Source organism: Pestalotiopsis fici (genome assembly GCF_000516985.1).
Source record: "Pestalotiopsis fici W106-1 unplaced genomic scaffold PFICI_Scf_11, whole genome shotgun sequence".
In the NCBI taxonomy this organism is placed as follows: Eukaryota; Fungi; Ascomycota; class Sordariomycetes; order Amphisphaeriales; family Sporocadaceae; genus Pestalotiopsis; species Pestalotiopsis fici.
In genome coordinates this window covers 748,121-766,137 of record NW_006917101.1, presented here as the reverse complement: position 1 = coordinate 766,137, position 18,017 = coordinate 748,121, and the positions used below count along the sequence as shown (strand labels likewise).

General features: G+C 47.8%; 7 protein-coding genes across 7 annotated transcripts; 5 read left to right on the top strand and 2 right to left on the bottom strand.

The window, feature by feature from the left end:
• Window positions 1-286: 286 nt before the first annotated feature.
• PFICI_13230 (uncharacterized protein) lies at window positions 287-1,096 on the bottom strand (the record flags this gene model as incomplete). Its single annotated transcript, XM_007841811.1, has 3 exons — window positions 287-541; window positions 616-720; window positions 788-1,096. 3 exons carry the CDS (start codon window positions 1,094-1,096, stop codon window positions 287-289), a joined length of 669 nt encoding a protein of 222 aa, XP_007840002.1.
• A 1,210-nt stretch (window positions 1,097-2,306) lies between these two features.
• On the top strand, window positions 2,307-2,636 carry PFICI_13229 (uncharacterized protein; the record flags this gene model as incomplete). The annotated part of the gene is made up of 1 exon (XM_007841810.1): window positions 2,307-2,636. The coding sequence occupies one exon, from the start codon at window positions 2,307-2,309 to the stop codon at window positions 2,634-2,636; it is 330 nt and encodes a 109-aa protein (XP_007840001.1).
• An 874-nt stretch (window positions 2,637-3,510) lies between these two features.
• Window positions 3,511-6,324, top strand: PFICI_13228 (uncharacterized protein; the record flags this gene model as incomplete). Its single annotated transcript, XM_007841809.1, has 1 exon — window positions 3,511-6,324. One exon carries the CDS (start codon window positions 3,511-3,513, stop codon window positions 6,322-6,324), a length of 2,814 nt encoding a protein of 937 aa, XP_007840000.1.
• Window positions 6,325-6,820: 496 nt separating this feature from the next.
• Window positions 6,821-7,463, bottom strand: PFICI_13227 (uncharacterized protein; the record flags this gene model as incomplete). The annotated part of the gene is made up of 2 exons (XM_007841808.1): window positions 6,821-7,197; window positions 7,379-7,463. The coding sequence occupies 2 exons, from the start codon at window positions 7,461-7,463 to the stop codon at window positions 6,821-6,823; spliced, it is 462 nt and encodes a 153-aa protein (XP_007839999.1).
• A 3,069-nt stretch (window positions 7,464-10,532) lies between these two features.
• PFICI_13226 (uncharacterized protein) lies at window positions 10,533-12,467 on the top strand (the record flags this gene model as incomplete). The annotated part of the gene is made up of 10 exons (XM_007841807.1): window positions 10,533-10,820; window positions 10,877-11,001; window positions 11,112-11,395; window positions 11,451-11,502; window positions 11,559-11,724; window positions 11,789-11,954; window positions 12,019-12,082; window positions 12,171-12,203; window positions 12,283-12,352; window positions 12,405-12,467. The coding sequence occupies 10 exons, from the start codon at window positions 10,533-10,535 to the stop codon at window positions 12,465-12,467; spliced, it is 1,311 nt and encodes a 436-aa protein (XP_007839998.1).
• Window positions 12,468-13,630: 1,163 nt separating this feature from the next.
• Window positions 13,631-14,095, top strand: PFICI_13225 (uncharacterized protein; the record flags this gene model as incomplete). The annotated part of the gene is made up of 1 exon (XM_007841806.1): window positions 13,631-14,095. One exon carries the CDS (start codon window positions 13,631-13,633, stop codon window positions 14,093-14,095), a length of 465 nt encoding a protein of 154 aa, XP_007839997.1.
• Window positions 14,096-15,400: 1,305 nt separating this feature from the next.
• On the top strand, window positions 15,401-16,999 carry PFICI_13224 (uncharacterized protein; the record flags this gene model as incomplete). The annotated part of the gene is made up of 1 exon (XM_007841805.1): window positions 15,401-16,999. The coding sequence occupies one exon, from the start codon at window positions 15,401-15,403 to the stop codon at window positions 16,997-16,999; it is 1,599 nt and encodes a 532-aa protein (XP_007839996.1).
• Between the last annotated feature and the right edge of the window lie 1,018 nt (window positions 17,000-18,017).

Here is an 18,017-nt window from a genome sequence, read left to right as displayed (position 1 = left end):
TACATGGACTAAAGAAGAGGTAAATAGATACCTACCACGTAATCAAACAATGCCAACGAGATTTGTTCTCAAGTAATGTCATCATCCTTGTATAGGAACCACTGAACACCAATAACAAACACGTCACGGGGCAACAAAATCATGTGGAATCTGTCTCGTTTGCTCTATGAGACCTATCGCCGAGTCAAGAACATTCATTCATCCAGTGCCATCTATGCAGAAGCATTGTCCACTGCGCACTCTCTATGGCCTGGAGTCTTCTCTGTGATGATTTCCAAGCACTTCCTCACAAGGTTCCATTGCCCAACTGGGCAGGGGCAACACCGGCCAGAGGCTTGAAGAGTGCCCACTTGGTGGTAGTGTGAGGCTGCTTGGGATCATCGCCGCCCTGACCGTTGGGACTGTTGCAAGGCATGCTGCCCTCGAACTGGACGCGGGGATCGCCCTTGCGCAGCTTCATGGCCTCGATCACGACGTCGCTGATGTCGTTGGAGCCGATGAACAAGCCAAAGATGACGGTAGTCTTGACGCCAAAGACGCACTGCAAAGAATTGATGTCAGCATTTGTAATCTCCTCCACGGGTATGGGAGGTGGAAGGGGGATTGTCTACTTACGCTGCCGTGGTAGGCGACGCGGCACCAATCTCCGTTGGCGTGGAGGTCGCCGCCCTGGAGAAGCTGCCAGTAGCCGGGTCCAGAAACCATCTGGTTGATGATGACCTGTGAGAGATTGTCTTTGATTAGCTTTTTCTGATATTTCCGTTGCTAGCGAGTGATTCTAACATACCTGGCAATCGCCCTGGTCGGGGGATCCAAGAGTGGTCATGTCGGTAAAGGTGCTTTCGCCGCACTGATTGGGGTTGCCATTGGGGTTCCACTTCATGCGACCCTCGAGATGGGAAGCCTGGGCGGGACCGGCGACGGGCTGGAAGGCCTTGTGAAGCCAGACGACCTTGACGGTGCCATCGGGCATGGTGGTGTTGACGGGGACCATGCCATCAGTGACAGCAAGAGTAGTGGCGGCGCTGCTGGTCGGGGCTCCACGAACCATGCCGAGCATGGCAGCGACGACGCTCAAGAGGTTGTTAGCGAGCATGGTGACTTTGTAGTTGCAGACTCAGTGCGCTCGCGATGGTTGCGTCGTTGGTTGACGAGAAGTGCGCCGATGGGTGTCAAAGACGGCAGCCAAGTGAAGTTGACAAAACAGTTGAGAATTGGGAGAAAGCCAAAAAGTTCTCAAGTTAAGTGCAGAATCGATCAAAGAGAATTAGTCGCCCTCCGTGCAAACGCAGAGTGCAAGAGGCTTGACAACAATCTCAAGCGCGTCCAGCAAACGGGAGACTGGCTAAGAGATTTCTTTCAACCATAGCAACAGCTCTTGTTGACCGTGGCAACGGCGCGACTGGACGTTGAACACATCTAATTATCACTGATTAACTTGAAATAGGCGTCCATATCTAGTAGACACAATCACTCACCTCAAGATGCACACGATATCTCAGCGACGCACATCATGTTTGCAAGACGGTGTGAATAACTTCATCAACAATTCCTATCCACACCTTGTACCTCTTCCATTCACATTAGACCACAACTACATAAGGCATTTGCATTGAAATTATGCGGTTGGGCTTCCCCTGCACAATTGAGAAGTACTTTGCCAATGATCAAGGAAGGATGTAATGCCCAATGGTTTATCGTTGTTGCTTGGAGCGTGGTAGGTGATGTGCTGGTGATTGTTTGCTTGTTGTGTTCAACACCGGCCCGAAGAGCATCTTTGGCTGCGGTGCTTGCCTGGACCTTCTAGAACGGAACACCGAAGGAGAGTATGTGAGTATCTGGGCATCTGCACCTGAGTGATTGGATTACAGATTGGAGATCTAGAACTCGCAGATTCGTCATAATGTCGATGAATGAACATCTGGACTCGAGTCCAGATGCGATGATAATGGCTCCTTCCATGTGATACCATCATTCTGTTGGCCAGATGTGATTGCCTCGACTCTGGCTCGGCAAGTACGAGAAAATGGACAGGTAAGAGCCATGCAACAACCCGGATGAATCACTCCATCGCTGCCAATTGAACAAGTATAAGATGCCGCATAATCCCCTCGTAGTTCCATTTGTTCCACCCTGTCATTGACCCTCTCCCCACTCAGAGTTGACTCGAAAATCCACAAAAGAAGCAGACAAATCCCACATACCGTCAACTCGACTTCTGCCCAATACATTTCTGGCCGCAAACCACTCCACTTACCGCCGGTTCTCTCTTTCCATCAGCCAATTCTTCGATCCCAGAATACAAGATGAGATTCTTCACTACCCTCGCATATGCTGTCGCTGGCTTCACCATGGTCACAGCTGTAGAGAGAGACAGCTCGGCCACGCCAGCAGCAAACCCCTCTGGCTGGGACTATGGCAGCACCTCACTTGCCCGCAAACAGAAAGCAACCGTGACCAGCTCGGACTACGGAAGCACGCATGCTGTTCGAAGAAATGAAGACAAGTCGGCTGACTGGGACTATGGAGCTGTCACGTCCTCCAACTCCATTGTTCGTGCTGCTCGACGAACAGCTTCGGCTGCTTGGGACTATGGCTCCAACACTTCGGAGGATTCTAGCGCCAAACGTCATTGAAAGATCACACACGAGGTACATGGATTTGTATGAATGAGTGTACAGAAGTCTTTGGTCATTTACATTGCTATGCAGGGGAGAGTTACAGTAGACGGTTGCCATTGCTGATAACAGAGATTGGTGTTGAGGAATAGAATTGTCATGGTGGCCGAGTAGAGACGAAGAGGACGCAGCCACCTCGGATTTTGGAACAGAACAACTTAGATCTGAGAAAATCAATGACTGATTCCAGCCAGCCGTCCATCTTCATGTCTTGACGAGTAAATTGCCAATTGTGACTTGATTCTCCAAGATGCCGATTGATTTCCAATTCACCGTGAGTCTGCATCTTGCCACAAACAAATACTGCAGTCTTTTGCAACAGTCGGCAATGTTCAAACCAAGACTCAACAGGAGAGATAGCCTCTGAGAGAAACCATCATACGGGCCAATTTCTTTTTCTCCCAACAACAATAACAACATGAACGTCGAATCTGAAACGAATAGCTACGGAATCGCACAATTTTCGCATCATTCCCTGTCATGTGAGATTGTCGGTGCAAGCATTGCTATATGCGATGCAATTTTGGCAGTTGGCAGCTGCTGGCTGACTGCCTGGATCGAAGGTTCCATCACGGCTCCAGCTTAGTACTATTACTAAAGTGGGCAGGGGGGTGGCTCGCATGAAGCCAATTATTTCTCGACTGAACCACCATTCAAGGTCGCACTTGGAATCGTTACCTCACATTTCTTGCTCCTACTGTAATGTCGAGCAGAATTATTCAGCATTCATGAGCTGCGGCATTCGTCAGAGTTCTGCTTACCCTTGATATTTTATCGGTAGGAGGCTCACTCTTTTCGCTATGAGCGTCGAAGATCCGCCCTCACGTTCACCATGTACGAATCGTCCGCCGCAGCCTCGACGCTGACCCGGCCAAGAATAGTTGTTGCCGCCATCTCAGTAATTGCCGCCGTTTCCGCTGGCTATCTCTTGTATCAGAGCCGAGTCGCTGAGCCGCAAATAGACGTGGTTCCCGGACCAGGCCTGCATAGAAGCAACGCTGTACGCCGCAATCGACGCCAATCTCTGCGACAAGAAGACTCCTCAGATGCAGACAGAGACGAGAACGTCGACACAACTGCCACCGCAGCTCCAATCCACGATGTCGAGTCGCAAAACGAACCCGCATGGTACACGGAGAGCTCGAGGCAGCGCACAGGCGAGAACATAGTCACCCTCTTGTTTCGCGTTTCCGAGGACAATGCCAGGCGCAATGCCTACGTGCACCGAGGCTGCCAGTGTAATGGCTGCGGCATGGTGCCTATCCGCGGCATTCGCTATCGCTGCGCCAATTGTGCCGACTTTGACTTGTGCGAAGTATGCGAGAGTCAGGGGCTGCACAATAAAACGCATGTCTTCTACAAGGTCCGGATACCTGCACCGCCCTTCTGTCCCCGCCAGGTTCAACCGGCATGGTACCCCGGCGATCCCGACAATGTCTCGCGAATGGTACCAAGAGAACTCTTAGCCAGGTGGTCGAGAGAGACTGGGTTCGAGCGCGTGGAGCTGGATGCTTACTGGGAACAATGGACATTCATGGCCAATACGGAGTGGAAGGACGACCCAGATGGCCTGTGCCTTGCCATGGACCGCAAGACATTCGAGCGCTGTCTCGTTCCGTCGGGAGGCTACCGGCATGCCTCGCCCAATCTGATCCATGACCGCATGTTTGCTTTCTACGACATCAACGGTGATGATCTGATCGGATTCGATGAGTTCCTGAAAGGCGTTTCCTATCGCAAGAGAACGGACAAGCTGCGGCGAATCTTTGAAGGCTACGATATCGACGGTGATGGTTATGTTTGCAGAAGGGACTTTCTTCGCATGTTCCGGGCATACTATGTTTTGTACAAACAGATGCATCGAGATATCCTCGAAGGCCTCGACGAACACATGATGACTACCGCCGAGGCACAGCAGCTCGTCAATGGCCGGGCACCTCTGAGCAGTTTCTTTGGTAGAGAGGGCAGAGTACCCCCAGCTGACCAATCCAGACCCATGGAAGGCAAAGTCTTTCGTTCGAGTGGGGAAGTCGACATACACGACGGGAAGAATACCGTTGTAAACGAAGACAAACCAGACACATCGAGCCGCGAAGATATTCTGAACGGATTATTTGCACGATCTAACAATCGCAGCTTTTTCACTGAATCGTTTGGTCCCTCCTCATTCCAAGGTCGATCTTCCACAGAAGAGCAGTACATTTCTAGCATCATCAATCCGCCAACTACCCTGAATGACTTGTCAGCACTGATCAGTGGTGATGCGTCTTCCCGTCTTGATGATATCATTGCTTCGATACGACACGAGGTTGCAAACAGGCCGGCACGCGGTCATTATGATGATACCGAGAGCAACGCTTCGGATGAGGCCCACGAGGAGAATGAAGATTTTACTCATAATCTCCCGACACTTCGCTCGCAGCCCTTTCATGTGCACGACCATGGGGCTCCCCCACGCACCAGAGGGCTTGCTCGTGAGCGACGGAATGGAACCACATCGGCTAGGTCTCAACGAATCCGTGATGAGAGGCGCAGGCGTGAACAATTGCTCGACAGATGGACACGACGCCAGTTCTATCTCGATGAAGAGGAAGGCGCCCAACCTCCCCAAGATTGGACCGAGGATGAAGACGTCTTACGCAATTTGAACGGTATCGCAGGATCTTCCAAGGCTCCAGCACAAGTCCTGTCACCACGGTCCAGATCTTCCTCCAAGGTTAGATTTGCGGAGGACACAGATGATTTTGATGTTCGATCAATTAGGTCAAACCACTCAACGTCCACGAGAAGCATTCCGGAAAGGTGGGGAGGTATGGAGATACCAGATGCCGAAAGAGACGCTGGAAAAGAGATTCTTTATCAAGTGACGCAGCAAGCTTTCAACGAGCTACTTGATGAGGTTTTCAAGAAGAAAGAAGATCTTGCTCTTGCCTGTGCTGAAACCGTGGATGAGCGGAGCAAATATCGACACCTGTTCCGTCACCTGGAGCCCGATGATCTCACTACCACGCCTCCGCCTCGCCTGAGGAGAGCCAATAGTGATCGGCCTGTTCGCGAGCAGAGCTTGGATGAGCTGCTGTGGACCAGCGGTTACACAGTCAGCCCACCACCAAACGATACTGAGGCAGCTGAGCAAGCTCCCTCGGAAGATAAAGAGAATGATCAGCCGCCCCCATCCCAAAGCCATGTCGGCAGCCTCGAGAACGAGACACAGCTGCATACTTCCGGGCATGAGTATCAGAGTAGCGTTGGCTCTTACGATCCCACAATGCCTCAGTTTCGGCCAAACAGTAACGAGACGGCGCAGTCATCGCCGAGAACGTCGAGTCCGCTGCTGGACTCAGTGTCCAAGACCACACAAAGGCAAACGGACAAGAAGTCAGCTCGTAAAAGTCATCAAAACACCTCGACCAAGTCTTCGCAGAGTTCCGACACGCAGAGCACGCACGAAGAAAGCCTACCAGAAAATGTTCTCTTGCAATACAAGCGTCTTGACATTGCCGAAGAGGAAGCCAAGTATCGTGGCGGCTGGGGCCGACTTAGTTTCGCAGAATTTGAACAAATCTATAAGGAGCATGAATTTCAGGATAGCAGCCGTAACCGTCTGGACTACTTGGGCAGCTGGATAGATTTCTGTATTCCGTAGGGGGGAGAGTGTTTAGTCCCGCCTCAAATACTCTTGCTGAATATGAGACGGCCAGATAACGGCTGGCCATACTTTCCACATCAACATTCTTTCTAATACTCTCATGGCTGACGCCCTCCTCCACAATACTGACTCTTGAGGTCTCTGATTTGGGGGTGCAGGGTTCCCTGAAGACTCTTATCACTTGGATGTTAAAAATCACCGAATAATGGAAAGGAGTTCAGCATGAGGCTGGGTTGAAGATTCCAGTACCCAACATGTACATAGTTAGGAAGCGATTGTGGAAACCTCGACGAGGAGTGGGATAGAATCGTTTTGATATAATTCATGGCAAATGGCTGTAGCGAAAAAGAAAAAAAAAATCAATTTTTTCGAGCCCAAGATCCACCGCAGCCATTTGGTAAGTGACCATACTCATGTGACCCTCATGAGCCCCGAACCATAAGACACCAAGAACGCCTTTACCTAATACTCCGTGAGTAGTTCTGTTTGTCATTTATGGCCTGTCCGTGTAGCCCTCCTTTTGCGGCGGTGCGTACGCTGGGGTTGGAGGTTCCTGGGGCACGACCATCATACCCTGCTCTTGCTGGTATGGCGTGTGTACGGGGCCGGTGGCGGGCCTCAGACGGGCCTTGACCTCATTATCCTGCTGAATAACGGCGCAGCAGTGACACCAAAAGGCAGTGCAGCAGTCGCCAAAACTGCTGCCCGGGATACCAAACCGCTCCCTGATCTCTGTACGCTTGAGCATTGTGTACACCCAGTGGAAACCCGTGAAAAAGCACAGGCCGCCGTGAATCAAACAGTCGTTGTTGAGGTCCTGGGCTGTCTGCATGGTTGGATCGCGGAGACGTTCTGAGGTCTGACCGACGACTACGTTTAGACACTTGTTAGTTCATTTGCTTCCCATATTCTTCTTTTTTTCTCTTTTCCTTCTAGAGATGACCGCAAGTGATTGCCGTCGTTTGTAAAAGGAGCAATGTGGAGCTGGGAACCTTACGTAGACACGGGATGCAGAATGATACCATACACGATGAGCAGGGCGAGCAGTTACATAGAGAGCTCTTCCACTCGCCGCCCATGTCCTGCTCAAAAGGCTGCTGCATTGGCTGCATTGGCTGTTGAGGTTGGTACGCCATTGTGAAATGTGTGTGGGGGGTTTTCTTTTCTTTCTTTCTTAATTTGATTGTTTGTTGTATGCGATTGCTTTGCAGTCGTTGACGATTGGGCAAGGAAAAAGTATGGAAATACTTGTTAATGTGAGGTATCACTCCGGACTCGATGACCAGGAAAAAAAGGGAAAGAACAAAAAAGGTGCCAGAAAATAAGGAAGGAAGAAAAAAAAGTATTTTATTTTTATTTTGCAAGTGATGATATTTCAGTTTAGGTACACAAGGCAGACAGACACGTGTGTGGATCTTAACCATCTTAGACCAGAGGGATGGGCGCAGCCAACAGCTGAATGACGATCACAACTCGAGGATTGGGCAAGATGGGGAAGTACAAGAATCAGCCCACTACCAACACTTTCTACGGCTGCACACGGTGACACACCTTGTGCTCCCCCTCCCTAAATCCAAACACGAGAGACAAGAGTTTCTCTTGTTCAGATCTGGAGATGGTGTTGGACGCCGGGCATTTACCTTACATAAAAGTTCCCCTGTTCTAGGCCTCTTGTGTTGGGAGCTAATATCGTAGATTAGGAATGGGCGCAAGTACTATTAGCACATATTGCCATTAAGCCGTGCGCCCGAAGGGGAGAGCTATGCTCAAAAGCACACCGCACCCTTCCTTTTTCGGACGGGAACTCATTGGTTGATTCTTTTTTTTTTTTTTTTTTTGGGCAAACGATCTTCAATGCCGCCCAGAGGCCGAGCATCCATCTGTGAAAATCAATCATGCCCCCATCAATTTACAATTGCCATGACGGACTTCCCCCCCAGCTTGGCAGACGTCAAAAAGAATTGAGATGAGCCCCCCTGTTCAATGATTTATGGGGGTGCATTTCAAAGGATGCGCTGCGCCGCTCAACAGGAGGGCAAATAGGGTAATTTAAGGATTTAGGGCTGATGGGGATCCCCCGCTAGGGGAACCACTTCTAGCAGGCAGATGGATACGCTATGCCGTACTGAGCGCACCCAAGGTATGCGCCAGGCACAGGCAGCAAACCTTCTTCTCCATAATATATTCTAGTCAAAGTCATGTTCTTCAAATACCTAGGTAATGAGCTCTGTTTTCCTTTTTGCCCGAGTTTACCTCGAGAATTGAGCTTGTCCACTGTGAGTGGCAGTGACATTTGAATGATCAATTAGTCGATATCCGGTGGGCTCACATGTTTGAAACGGAAGTAATGTGAAGTTCAAGGGGAGGCCCCCCAAATCCATCCTACTGCAAGGACAGCCATGCAGCCACGGAGAGAGCCTCGAACAATCAGGGCCTCCCAAATCACAAGTGTACCTTGTCGATTAATCGTTGAGCGGACAACTGAAATCTGTCAAGAATCTCCATCAATCCTCATACAGCAATTGAGTCATCCAACAAGAGGTGAATGACAGTACTTGAGACCGCTCCCGTGCTCTAGACGATCTATGATATGGGAGGACAGTACCGACAGCTTTGAGCTGGTTCAAAGAAACAAAGTACGAGAAAAGAATCAAGAAGACGGTAGCGTGTGCCTGCGCGATTCTGAAGACGGGCTCGATCGCAGGAATATCAGCACTGAGCAATGTGAGCTGATAGACACAAGCCTGATCATGAACCCGGCCAAAATACATACCTAGCGATAGAGGGCCGCCAAAGGTCGCGGTGGTGGCACTAAAAAGTGCGGGGAGATGGCGCAGTGTGAAGGGCATCGTGCTTGGCAACCTGCGAAATTGTAGTTTGGTAATCAAGCAATCGAATGATGAGTTATAACTTATTTAAATTTGAGAAAACTAGTTGGATACTTTCTCAGCATCAGTCAATTCGATGAGTGTGAGGTGTCAATGAGGTATCTAGTAGGAAAGCAGATGCAGGAAACATGCTGGAAATATTGTGCTCTGACACCTGTATGAGGACCATGTCACTCCATTGCTACATGACTAATACCATTTGGCAGACCCGTCTGCGACAAACATCTTGCAGTCATAGTCTTCATTAATTCACTTGATAAAATTTCGAGGTATTTACTGAGACATGATCTATTATACGGAGTTCATGTGACTTGTCTAGATCATATGCCGGGCGCAAAGTATCAGGGATTGAAAACGTCGTACACAATTCCTAGAGATGATACCGTTTTGAAATGACTTGATTACTGTCTGAATCAACATGCGTGTGCCTACAAAAAGTGCCTGATGTGTAAAACCATGTTCTGAAACGCTCTTGAACACTACATGTTACCACGTATTCGATTCATAAATACGTCGGGTCATATAAAATTGAATGTGTGAGCAACTACCGGTATAAGTAAGCTACATTTCATCCAAACGATTACAGACAAACACAATGCATACCGTACTGTACTAGGGTCGTTACGGCAGATTGGGACCTCCTTATCTGCTGTAGGAGATATGAGGAGGAGTCTAGAACATGCTGAGGCTGTCTCAATAGTATAATGTCTAAAGAAACCCAGACATGGCATGCTGAGTTCCATAATTAGTTCACGTGACATATTTTCTAATGAACTGTTGTTATGAAAGTGTAAACAGATGTATCAAATGAGCCTCTAATTCTCTGAATTGTTGATACATCCTAAGCGAGGAATGATCACGTAAAGAGTCTGTTTTACCTCATCTGCATCTTGTGTAGGCGTCATGTCTTTTCAAGTAAGGCAAGACCAGAAAAAGAATGCCAACGAGGGTGAGAAGTTTCCTTTGACGTGGTATGGTCTCAACCAACTCGAAACATTACTGATAGTAATACGATGACCATGCTGTTGTTTGTTGCATCTTTCCATGTGAGTTTTCCGGAGTATCCCTATTCGACAGTCTCACTACGGCCGGAAGGACACGTCCAAGACGGAGTGGCCACGATAGTATCAACGTCGTCTGATATTCCAAGTTCTCGAGTCCAATAAATGATTGCATGGTCGCTGTTTTGTACTAATAGAATTTATTTGTAATTAAGGATATCGTATCAAACAACGCTTTATTTGCTGCTTGAACTTATTGATTCTTCTTTACAACCAATCTTTTTTTTTTTAAAGGAAAAAGTGACTTCTTACAAGTATGTTGGGTTTTACTCTGCTCTTACTTGCCAGTGTTCGGCTCATTCATTCAGCTGCCATTGCAGCTGTTAAGTCGCTACCAGAGTGCGGTCAACATGCCGCTACACCAAATGCGACATGCCCGCTAAACGTCTGCTGTTCGCAATACGGGTTTTGCGGAACCACGCCAGAATTTTGTGGTCAAGGCTGTCAGTTTGCTTGTGAACAGCCCAAGCCCCATGGAGCCGAGAGCAATAGTCAGAAGCGGGTCATCGGATACTGGGAAGCTTTCAATTCGAATCAACCATGTGTAAGTATCACGGGTAACCTGTGCGCATTGAGCTTCAGAAGAATGACTATTTGTAGGGCATGATGCCGATTGAGTCCATACCGGCATCTTTGCTGACACACCTCAATGTTGCTTTTGCCTACATAACTCCCGACTACCAGATGACAAACATGGCTGGTGTTGCTGAGAACATCTATTCTGAGTACGTTCAAATTGACCCGAATCTTGCCCTCCTGCCGACGTGTAAGAATGACTACGCAGCTTCTGTCATGCAGAATACCAAGACCCAGAATAACTGACAAATTATTACAGTCTAGCCAATGTCAAGTCAAGGAACCCACGCATGAAAATCATCATCTCTGTGGGTGGCTACGGATTTAATGATCCCGGTCCCACACAGACATTGTTCTCTGATATGGTCGGAAATGCCAAAAGCCGTGCCACATTTATCTCCAGCATTCTAACATGGCTGGCGCAGAAAGGTTTCGATGGAATCGACTTTGACTGGGAATATCCGACTGCGCAAGAACGAGGCGGACGTCAAGGCGATGGGGCGAACTTTACGCAGTTCCTGAAAGAATTCAGAGAAGCCATACGTGAGATTGAGAGAGTCTGATTCTATTTCTTGTCAGGAATTCTAACTTCCCATAGATGACAGTGGCAAAGACTACATCGTCACTTTCACAGCGCCTGTATCCTACTGGTGGGTCGTTCCTATCTTTTATTCCTGGACTTTGGACTGACTCTAGTGATGACAAGGTACTTGCGAGGTTTTGATCTTGAACAAATGATGACATATGTGGATTGGGTGAACGTGATGTCTTACGATCTGCATGGCACTTGGGACCAGCAGGACCAATCTTCCATCAGTGGCCAGGTTCTTGCGCATACAAATCTTACGGAAATTGATAGTGCGCTGAATTTGGTAAGTATCACGCCTGCGCAGTACTGTGTTATGAATTTGTCACTAAAACTGGCATGTATCGTAGTTCTGGCGCAACAATGTTGACCCTGCCAAGGTGGCCCTGGGTCTTGGCCTCTACGGACGCACTTATACACTGAGTGACCCCTCATGCTATCACCCTGGTTGCGCAACCACGACGCCAGGGAAAGCAGGTCCTTGTACTGCACAGGATGGTATCTTATCCTATCGTGGTAAGCAGAAAAACCAAAGGGTGGCTTGGAACAAACAGGGACTCAATTTTAACATAATCTGCAGAGATCATGCAGGTGATATCAGACACTGGCGCTTCACCCCACACTGATGAAGCAGCTCGCGTCGAGTAAGTGCAAATATAGATCCTTAGGTTTACCTATCAACCTAAAAGCATGGATCACACCGGGCAACTAACCCGTTCATTGCATATATAGGTACATGGTCTACAATGACAATCAATGGGTTTCGTATGTCCACCATTTGCCCCATCTACGCCAAGTACATGTGTACAATGAATTTTCAACACAAACTGACTGTAGACAACAGATATGACAGCCCTAGGACTTTCAAGTCCAAGATTGAATATGCCAACAAACTGGGCCTTTCAGGCTTGATGGTGTGGGCAATTGATATGGACGATGACAATTTTAGTGCTTTACACGCTATAGCTGATGGCGCGATATCGAATACCACCACTGATTGTTAGGCTGGAACGATTCTACACCGAGTGAATGGTTGACTGGGCAATCTCTTTACTGTGGCAGCTGTGCGGGTACGAAGGGTATTAGCATGTCTAATACAAGCCAGAAGACCAGTAGGCAGGGTTCTCATTCTAACACGAACGATTTCATTCTCATAAATCTGGAACACGCCAGTCCTACAATGGTGATTCGGACTCATACTTTTAGATGCATAGCTTCCAGAACAGCTAGTATTTGGGCGTCGAGTCTAAAATCTAACAGCCGTGAGAACCCATGGACGTATTTGGAAGCGTGCTAGTCCGTAGGAAAACTTGACAAGGTGACAATTTAGATCCGAAATTGAATGACTCAACAATAAGGCATTACTGGTCATGCATAAGTATCCCCGGAAGCGATTTCGGTATATCTCACGGGCTCCTCGTAGTGTGTTATTAGACGCCCGGGTATAGTAGAAGAAGGTTCTTCATTGAAGAACGGTATAATGGAGCCACCAGATGAATGCCGTAACTAAAAATAGAGCGCGAGGTCTGTTGTAGACTATACTATATTGGAAGCTTGGCAGGTTCTCGATCCACTACATACTTGAAGGATCATGAAGCTTAGCACTAATCTCACCTAGGCCAAAACCTCTGTTGCTCTATTTCTTCATTTGGAGTTTGACAAACGCATACCAACAATGGAATTTGCGAATGCAAGTGGGTCGCTCGCATTCGATGTTCGCATTTGCATCCAAGTTGATGTTTGTAACGGAGAATAGACTAGTTTTCATATGGCATACAAAGTCTTTGCATTGTGATGTTGATATTGAAAGAGTTCGCGACAAGAAATAGATGCTATCTAAGCCCATCACTTGACCAAGTCTAGTTAAAGGGTTCATCCTACGATGCCAATCTTGCCATATTCAACACAAGACCAAATCTTTTCATAGCGAGTGTGCCTGCTCAAGTATGAGACCACGGCATCATCCGTTCTGATCGAGAAAAACGGGAACTGGATGAGGATGGCCTCTTCAAGAGTAAGACAAGCCATTGCGATCATGGATTTCTTTTTCACTATAAAGCTCACCTCTCGGACGTCTCGTATCCTGCTTTCTCTTCTCAAGCACTACATTACTCCAAGAACAACTTTCATCTACTTGCTCACCCTCAAACAAAACGACATCATCAATCATCAAATCATCACGCCTCGCCACCATGAAGACCACCACTACACTTCTGATGGGACTTTTCTCACTACTCCCAAGTGCACTTGCCGACGCCCCCGCCTACTGTGTGCCTCTGTATGAGGTTGATCAGGCCAATACCTACTACTACTACGATGAATCCACCGCCTGCAGCTCTGCGGGAGTGGGCACCAACTGCTGCGTCACTTTTATCACGGGGGGCACCTGTGAGCCCGACTCGTTTACGAGCGAAGAGGTCTCCAACCTGGAAAGTGCAGTCGGGCAGCAAGTCGCCAAAGACGGCCAGTTTGAGACAAGCACCGTCGGACATTGGCAGGCCACCTTTGCGACGCTCACCACGGCCATTGCCAACCAAAACGTCCTCACGGAATGGTTCCATGGCATCAACTCGTTCGCCGCCAAACCAGGTTCCATGCCTTACACAGTGCAGTTTGTTCTGGACGGAGATTATATGCAGGTCAACTATCAGTGTTGAGGCGCAGCTTTGGTCTTTTGGACTTTTAACAAGATGTTCGCTATTGGTTTACAGAGACCTTGATCAGCGTGGATGACGATGGTAGAGGCTATGGATAGCCGCAGGATTGATATGTGGCTGCGATTCATTTTGTCGATAACCGTGTAAAGGATCAGTGGCCGAAATAGCTTGTAGTAGGGACGATGGTGATAGTCAATATACAGATATTTGTGCTTTTTTTTACTATTAAAAAAAACGAGAAACGATAAAAGAAAAACGAACAAGATACAGCTGCGCATCAATTTTGTCATATACATAAATCCACGAATACCCCGTGCTACTTGTGGTTGTCGAATGTCAAATGGGACGAGAGGTGGTGGCCGAGACTGGAGTTGTGCTTCAGATTTGCCCTGGTAAGCGGCACGTCTGATCTGATTTCATCTTTGATATTAAGCGAGCCTCATCATCACTCAGATCCTAATAATGTAATTTTCACTGCTCTTGGAAATAGTTGGGGGGCCGTGTATCACGACCCCAATCCGAGTTCACATTGTCGTTCCATCAGTGCTACGGCTTCGTCAAACCTCTTGTCTCACCCTCCCTCTTCGCAATTGAGAGACGTGTGAGTGTGCAGTCACTAGGAACCCCGCCTGCACCCAGGGCGAAGCGTCGTATTGTACAGAAACATCCGCCCCTCCCTTTGAAGACGTGGGTTGATGAAATGCTTGGCACGTATACAGCTGAAGACTCTGACAGGCGGCTTGAGACAGGCTGTACTCGTCATTCGTCGCCTCTTCATCCTGCCTGGTCAGCAGGAGAAGTAGTATCAGAACGACCTCGAACTGCATTTGGCCCCAGGCTTCAGTTTTCGCCCCAAAACCCCTTGAAAAAGAAGTCACAAGATCAAAATGAACGAAATTAATGTTTGTGTCTAGAACTTCAAAAGGCCATATTCAGTGGAATTGCAAGTGCTGCAAAAGTCTTTAGACTGGCAGGAAGCAAGAAGTGTGGTTTGTAAAAGCAAAGCCCAATACAGGTGCCACAGACGTATATAATGTGTGTCGACAAAAGAGAGTTGTGCCGCACTGATGCATGCGATAGTGTCGCTATCGGATCGGTCGAATGATGCGTCCCCCTTTAGATGCAGAACAGGATTCAAGATTAAGGCCCCTTCACAATATGTAGCCAAACTCCTAAAAATAGACCCTTGCAGGTTTTTGACATTGAATGGCCGGGTGGTAAGGAATATAACACTCGAAGACCCAGCATGCCAGAGCCTGCTGGTATATGCTTGCTTTTTTACAACGATCTCTGCTGTTCTCAATCATGGTATTTCGTCCAAATTGCTCGTTGCCAGAATCGGCTCCGAGCGGGTTTGTTTTAAGCCCAAACGTTCGCTCGACTACCGGTATCGCCTGGAGCTGTGTGAGCATTATAATCCTCTCCACCTGGTCTGTCCTCTTCCTCTCTGTACCGCCTGATATCAACACGACGGGCTTTCGCCAGGAAATTCGAAGACAACTGTATCTGGCAGGGCGAAAGCTAGCTGGTATGTGCATAATGCTTGCATTTCCAGAGCTTATAACCGCCAATTGTATTGCAAACCTGCATGTTGCTTGGATCAACTGTGCTCAGCTTCGGCAATGGGCTGAACAGGACAATGTCCCCTGGTCCATGGCTCATACTCTTTTGGCCAATATTGGGGGCATCGCTGTGCAATTTTCAAACATCGATTGCGAGCAAGGTGTACCGAAACAGTGTTCATTGCAAAGCCATGAAGTCCCGGCAATAGCTTTGAACACTACAGCCAGTAATGATAACAAGGGACCGGGTCGGGTTGAAATCAAGTCAAATGCAGAGCCAGACACAAGATTTGCATCCAAATTAGAATCTGCTGGATCCCAAAAATGCGATCAGGAGATTCTCAACAGCACATTGAGCGTTAAAGATATCCCTAGCTTTCTGAAGGATTTCCAACGGAAGCAACAACGACGACTGGAGGGACATGGAGAAACCCCATGGAGACCGTATACACCACACCAAATACTTGCCACAAAGGTTGCAAGCGAGATGAAACTGAGTCATGGTAACACCAGGGTGTACAACTCTCAAAATATTGCACCATTGCAAGGCAATATCTGGATTCTGGACGCTAATCAACTGTGTCTTGCGCGGAGGCTTAACATTATCCGACAACTGCCTAGGATCACGCCAAACGAAATTGATGACAGGAGCAAAAGCGATGGCCTCATGAGATTCCTGGCAGTGATGCAACTTTCATGGCTCGCAGTTGAGCTCATTGCCCGCGCGACAGGCGGCATGCCCTCGGCAGCACTCGAAATTAGCACGCTGGCTTTCGCCAGCATGGCATCAATCATTTATGTCATCGAGTGGCGGAAGCCAAAAGACATTCGGGTTCCATTCTATGTGGATGCAGACAGCAACATTTCACAGACGGCATTTGCACAGGTCGCTCAGGTAGCGCCTATGCTCTACCCAACACCCAATCGACACTATTACATGCCAACGTATGTAATACATCAAGTCATTGACAACAAGTATTCTAAACGATATTTGGATCGAATTTATATGCTGTTCAGTGCCATTTGTACCTCTATATTCGGTGGAATTCACCTTTTTGCTTGGAATTTCCCCTTTCCCAGTCACATCGAGACGGTTCTTTGGAGAACTTCTGCCTTGATAGTTGTCGTTGTTCCCATTTTCAGCGTTCTTTCCATTGCGATTGAGAGTATTCTGAGCAACCATACGTCGCAAAAGACATGGAAATGGCCCGCCATGGCACTTACACCCATCTACTTAGCTTCTCGGATTTACATCATGGTGGAGAGCCTCCGCTCGCTTTATTATCTTCCACCTGAAGCTTTGGCTGCTACTTGGGCGCAGGAGGCTCCACATCTGTGGTGATGTCAATCTAGTCTTGTCAAGTCTTTCTTGACTTGTTGTGACAATGAGTGAGATTTGGGACGTAAAAATGCATTGCAACATCGGCAGATCAGCCAGGTATGGACGCAAAGGTACGCAGCCGATAATAATAGATAAAAGTCTACATACCTCCCGCGTCTTAATCAAATGTTAATTTGGTAGTTTCCGAAAGAGAATCGGAGTCCACTCAGGATTTCATGTAGCAGAAGAAGGTAAAAATTTGCATTGAAGGCACGCGAAATATGCTGAGGGGTGCTAGAAGGTCGAAGCCAGCCTCATGACCACACCCTAACCCGGACACGAACTACATGATGCTTGGCACTAACCTTGCGACTGACCCTTCTCTTGAACGCAGACCAAATGGAAGCTATGCGATCTCTGAACTGTATGCAAAAAAGAAAATTGGAAAGGAGGGTTTGGGTCTCAGGTAAACCGTGTACGTGATGTCATCATCAACGCCCTCCCCAGAGCTGACCTTCAGTCAAGCACCTCAAGCAATGCAAAAGAAAACAAGAATTGTATGATTCAGTAAATTAAATACAGGTGATATAGTTTGAGATAACTTAAAAGAACCTCGGGTTAAACAAAGAAGTCGAACTTGTCCACCTACATCGCAATGCCTTGTCTCCAGCAAAAAAACATCGACTCCATTCACTTATATACCTAAAGCACCTCAATACTAACGACGATAAAAGAATATAGACAGAAACTCTCTCCAAATCAATTCAAATGTTGCAGCAAGTGCCAAGTAAATCGTAGCTTCTTTCATGGAAAATGCCAAACGTGTAAGCACAGTTTCTGCGCATCTTGTGGCCCAGCACAGTAAGTGGTTTGAGAAAGTTGGCTTTCAAATTTGTACTGCACGTAATGATCACTATGAGAAGAACGGAGATAATATCAAAAATTGTATTCAGGTACAACAATGTGGCTATATCAATAGGCAGAAAAGATAAAAGGTTTTGTAGGTAGTATTCAAAGAAAGGCGAAGGTTGGCCCGGTG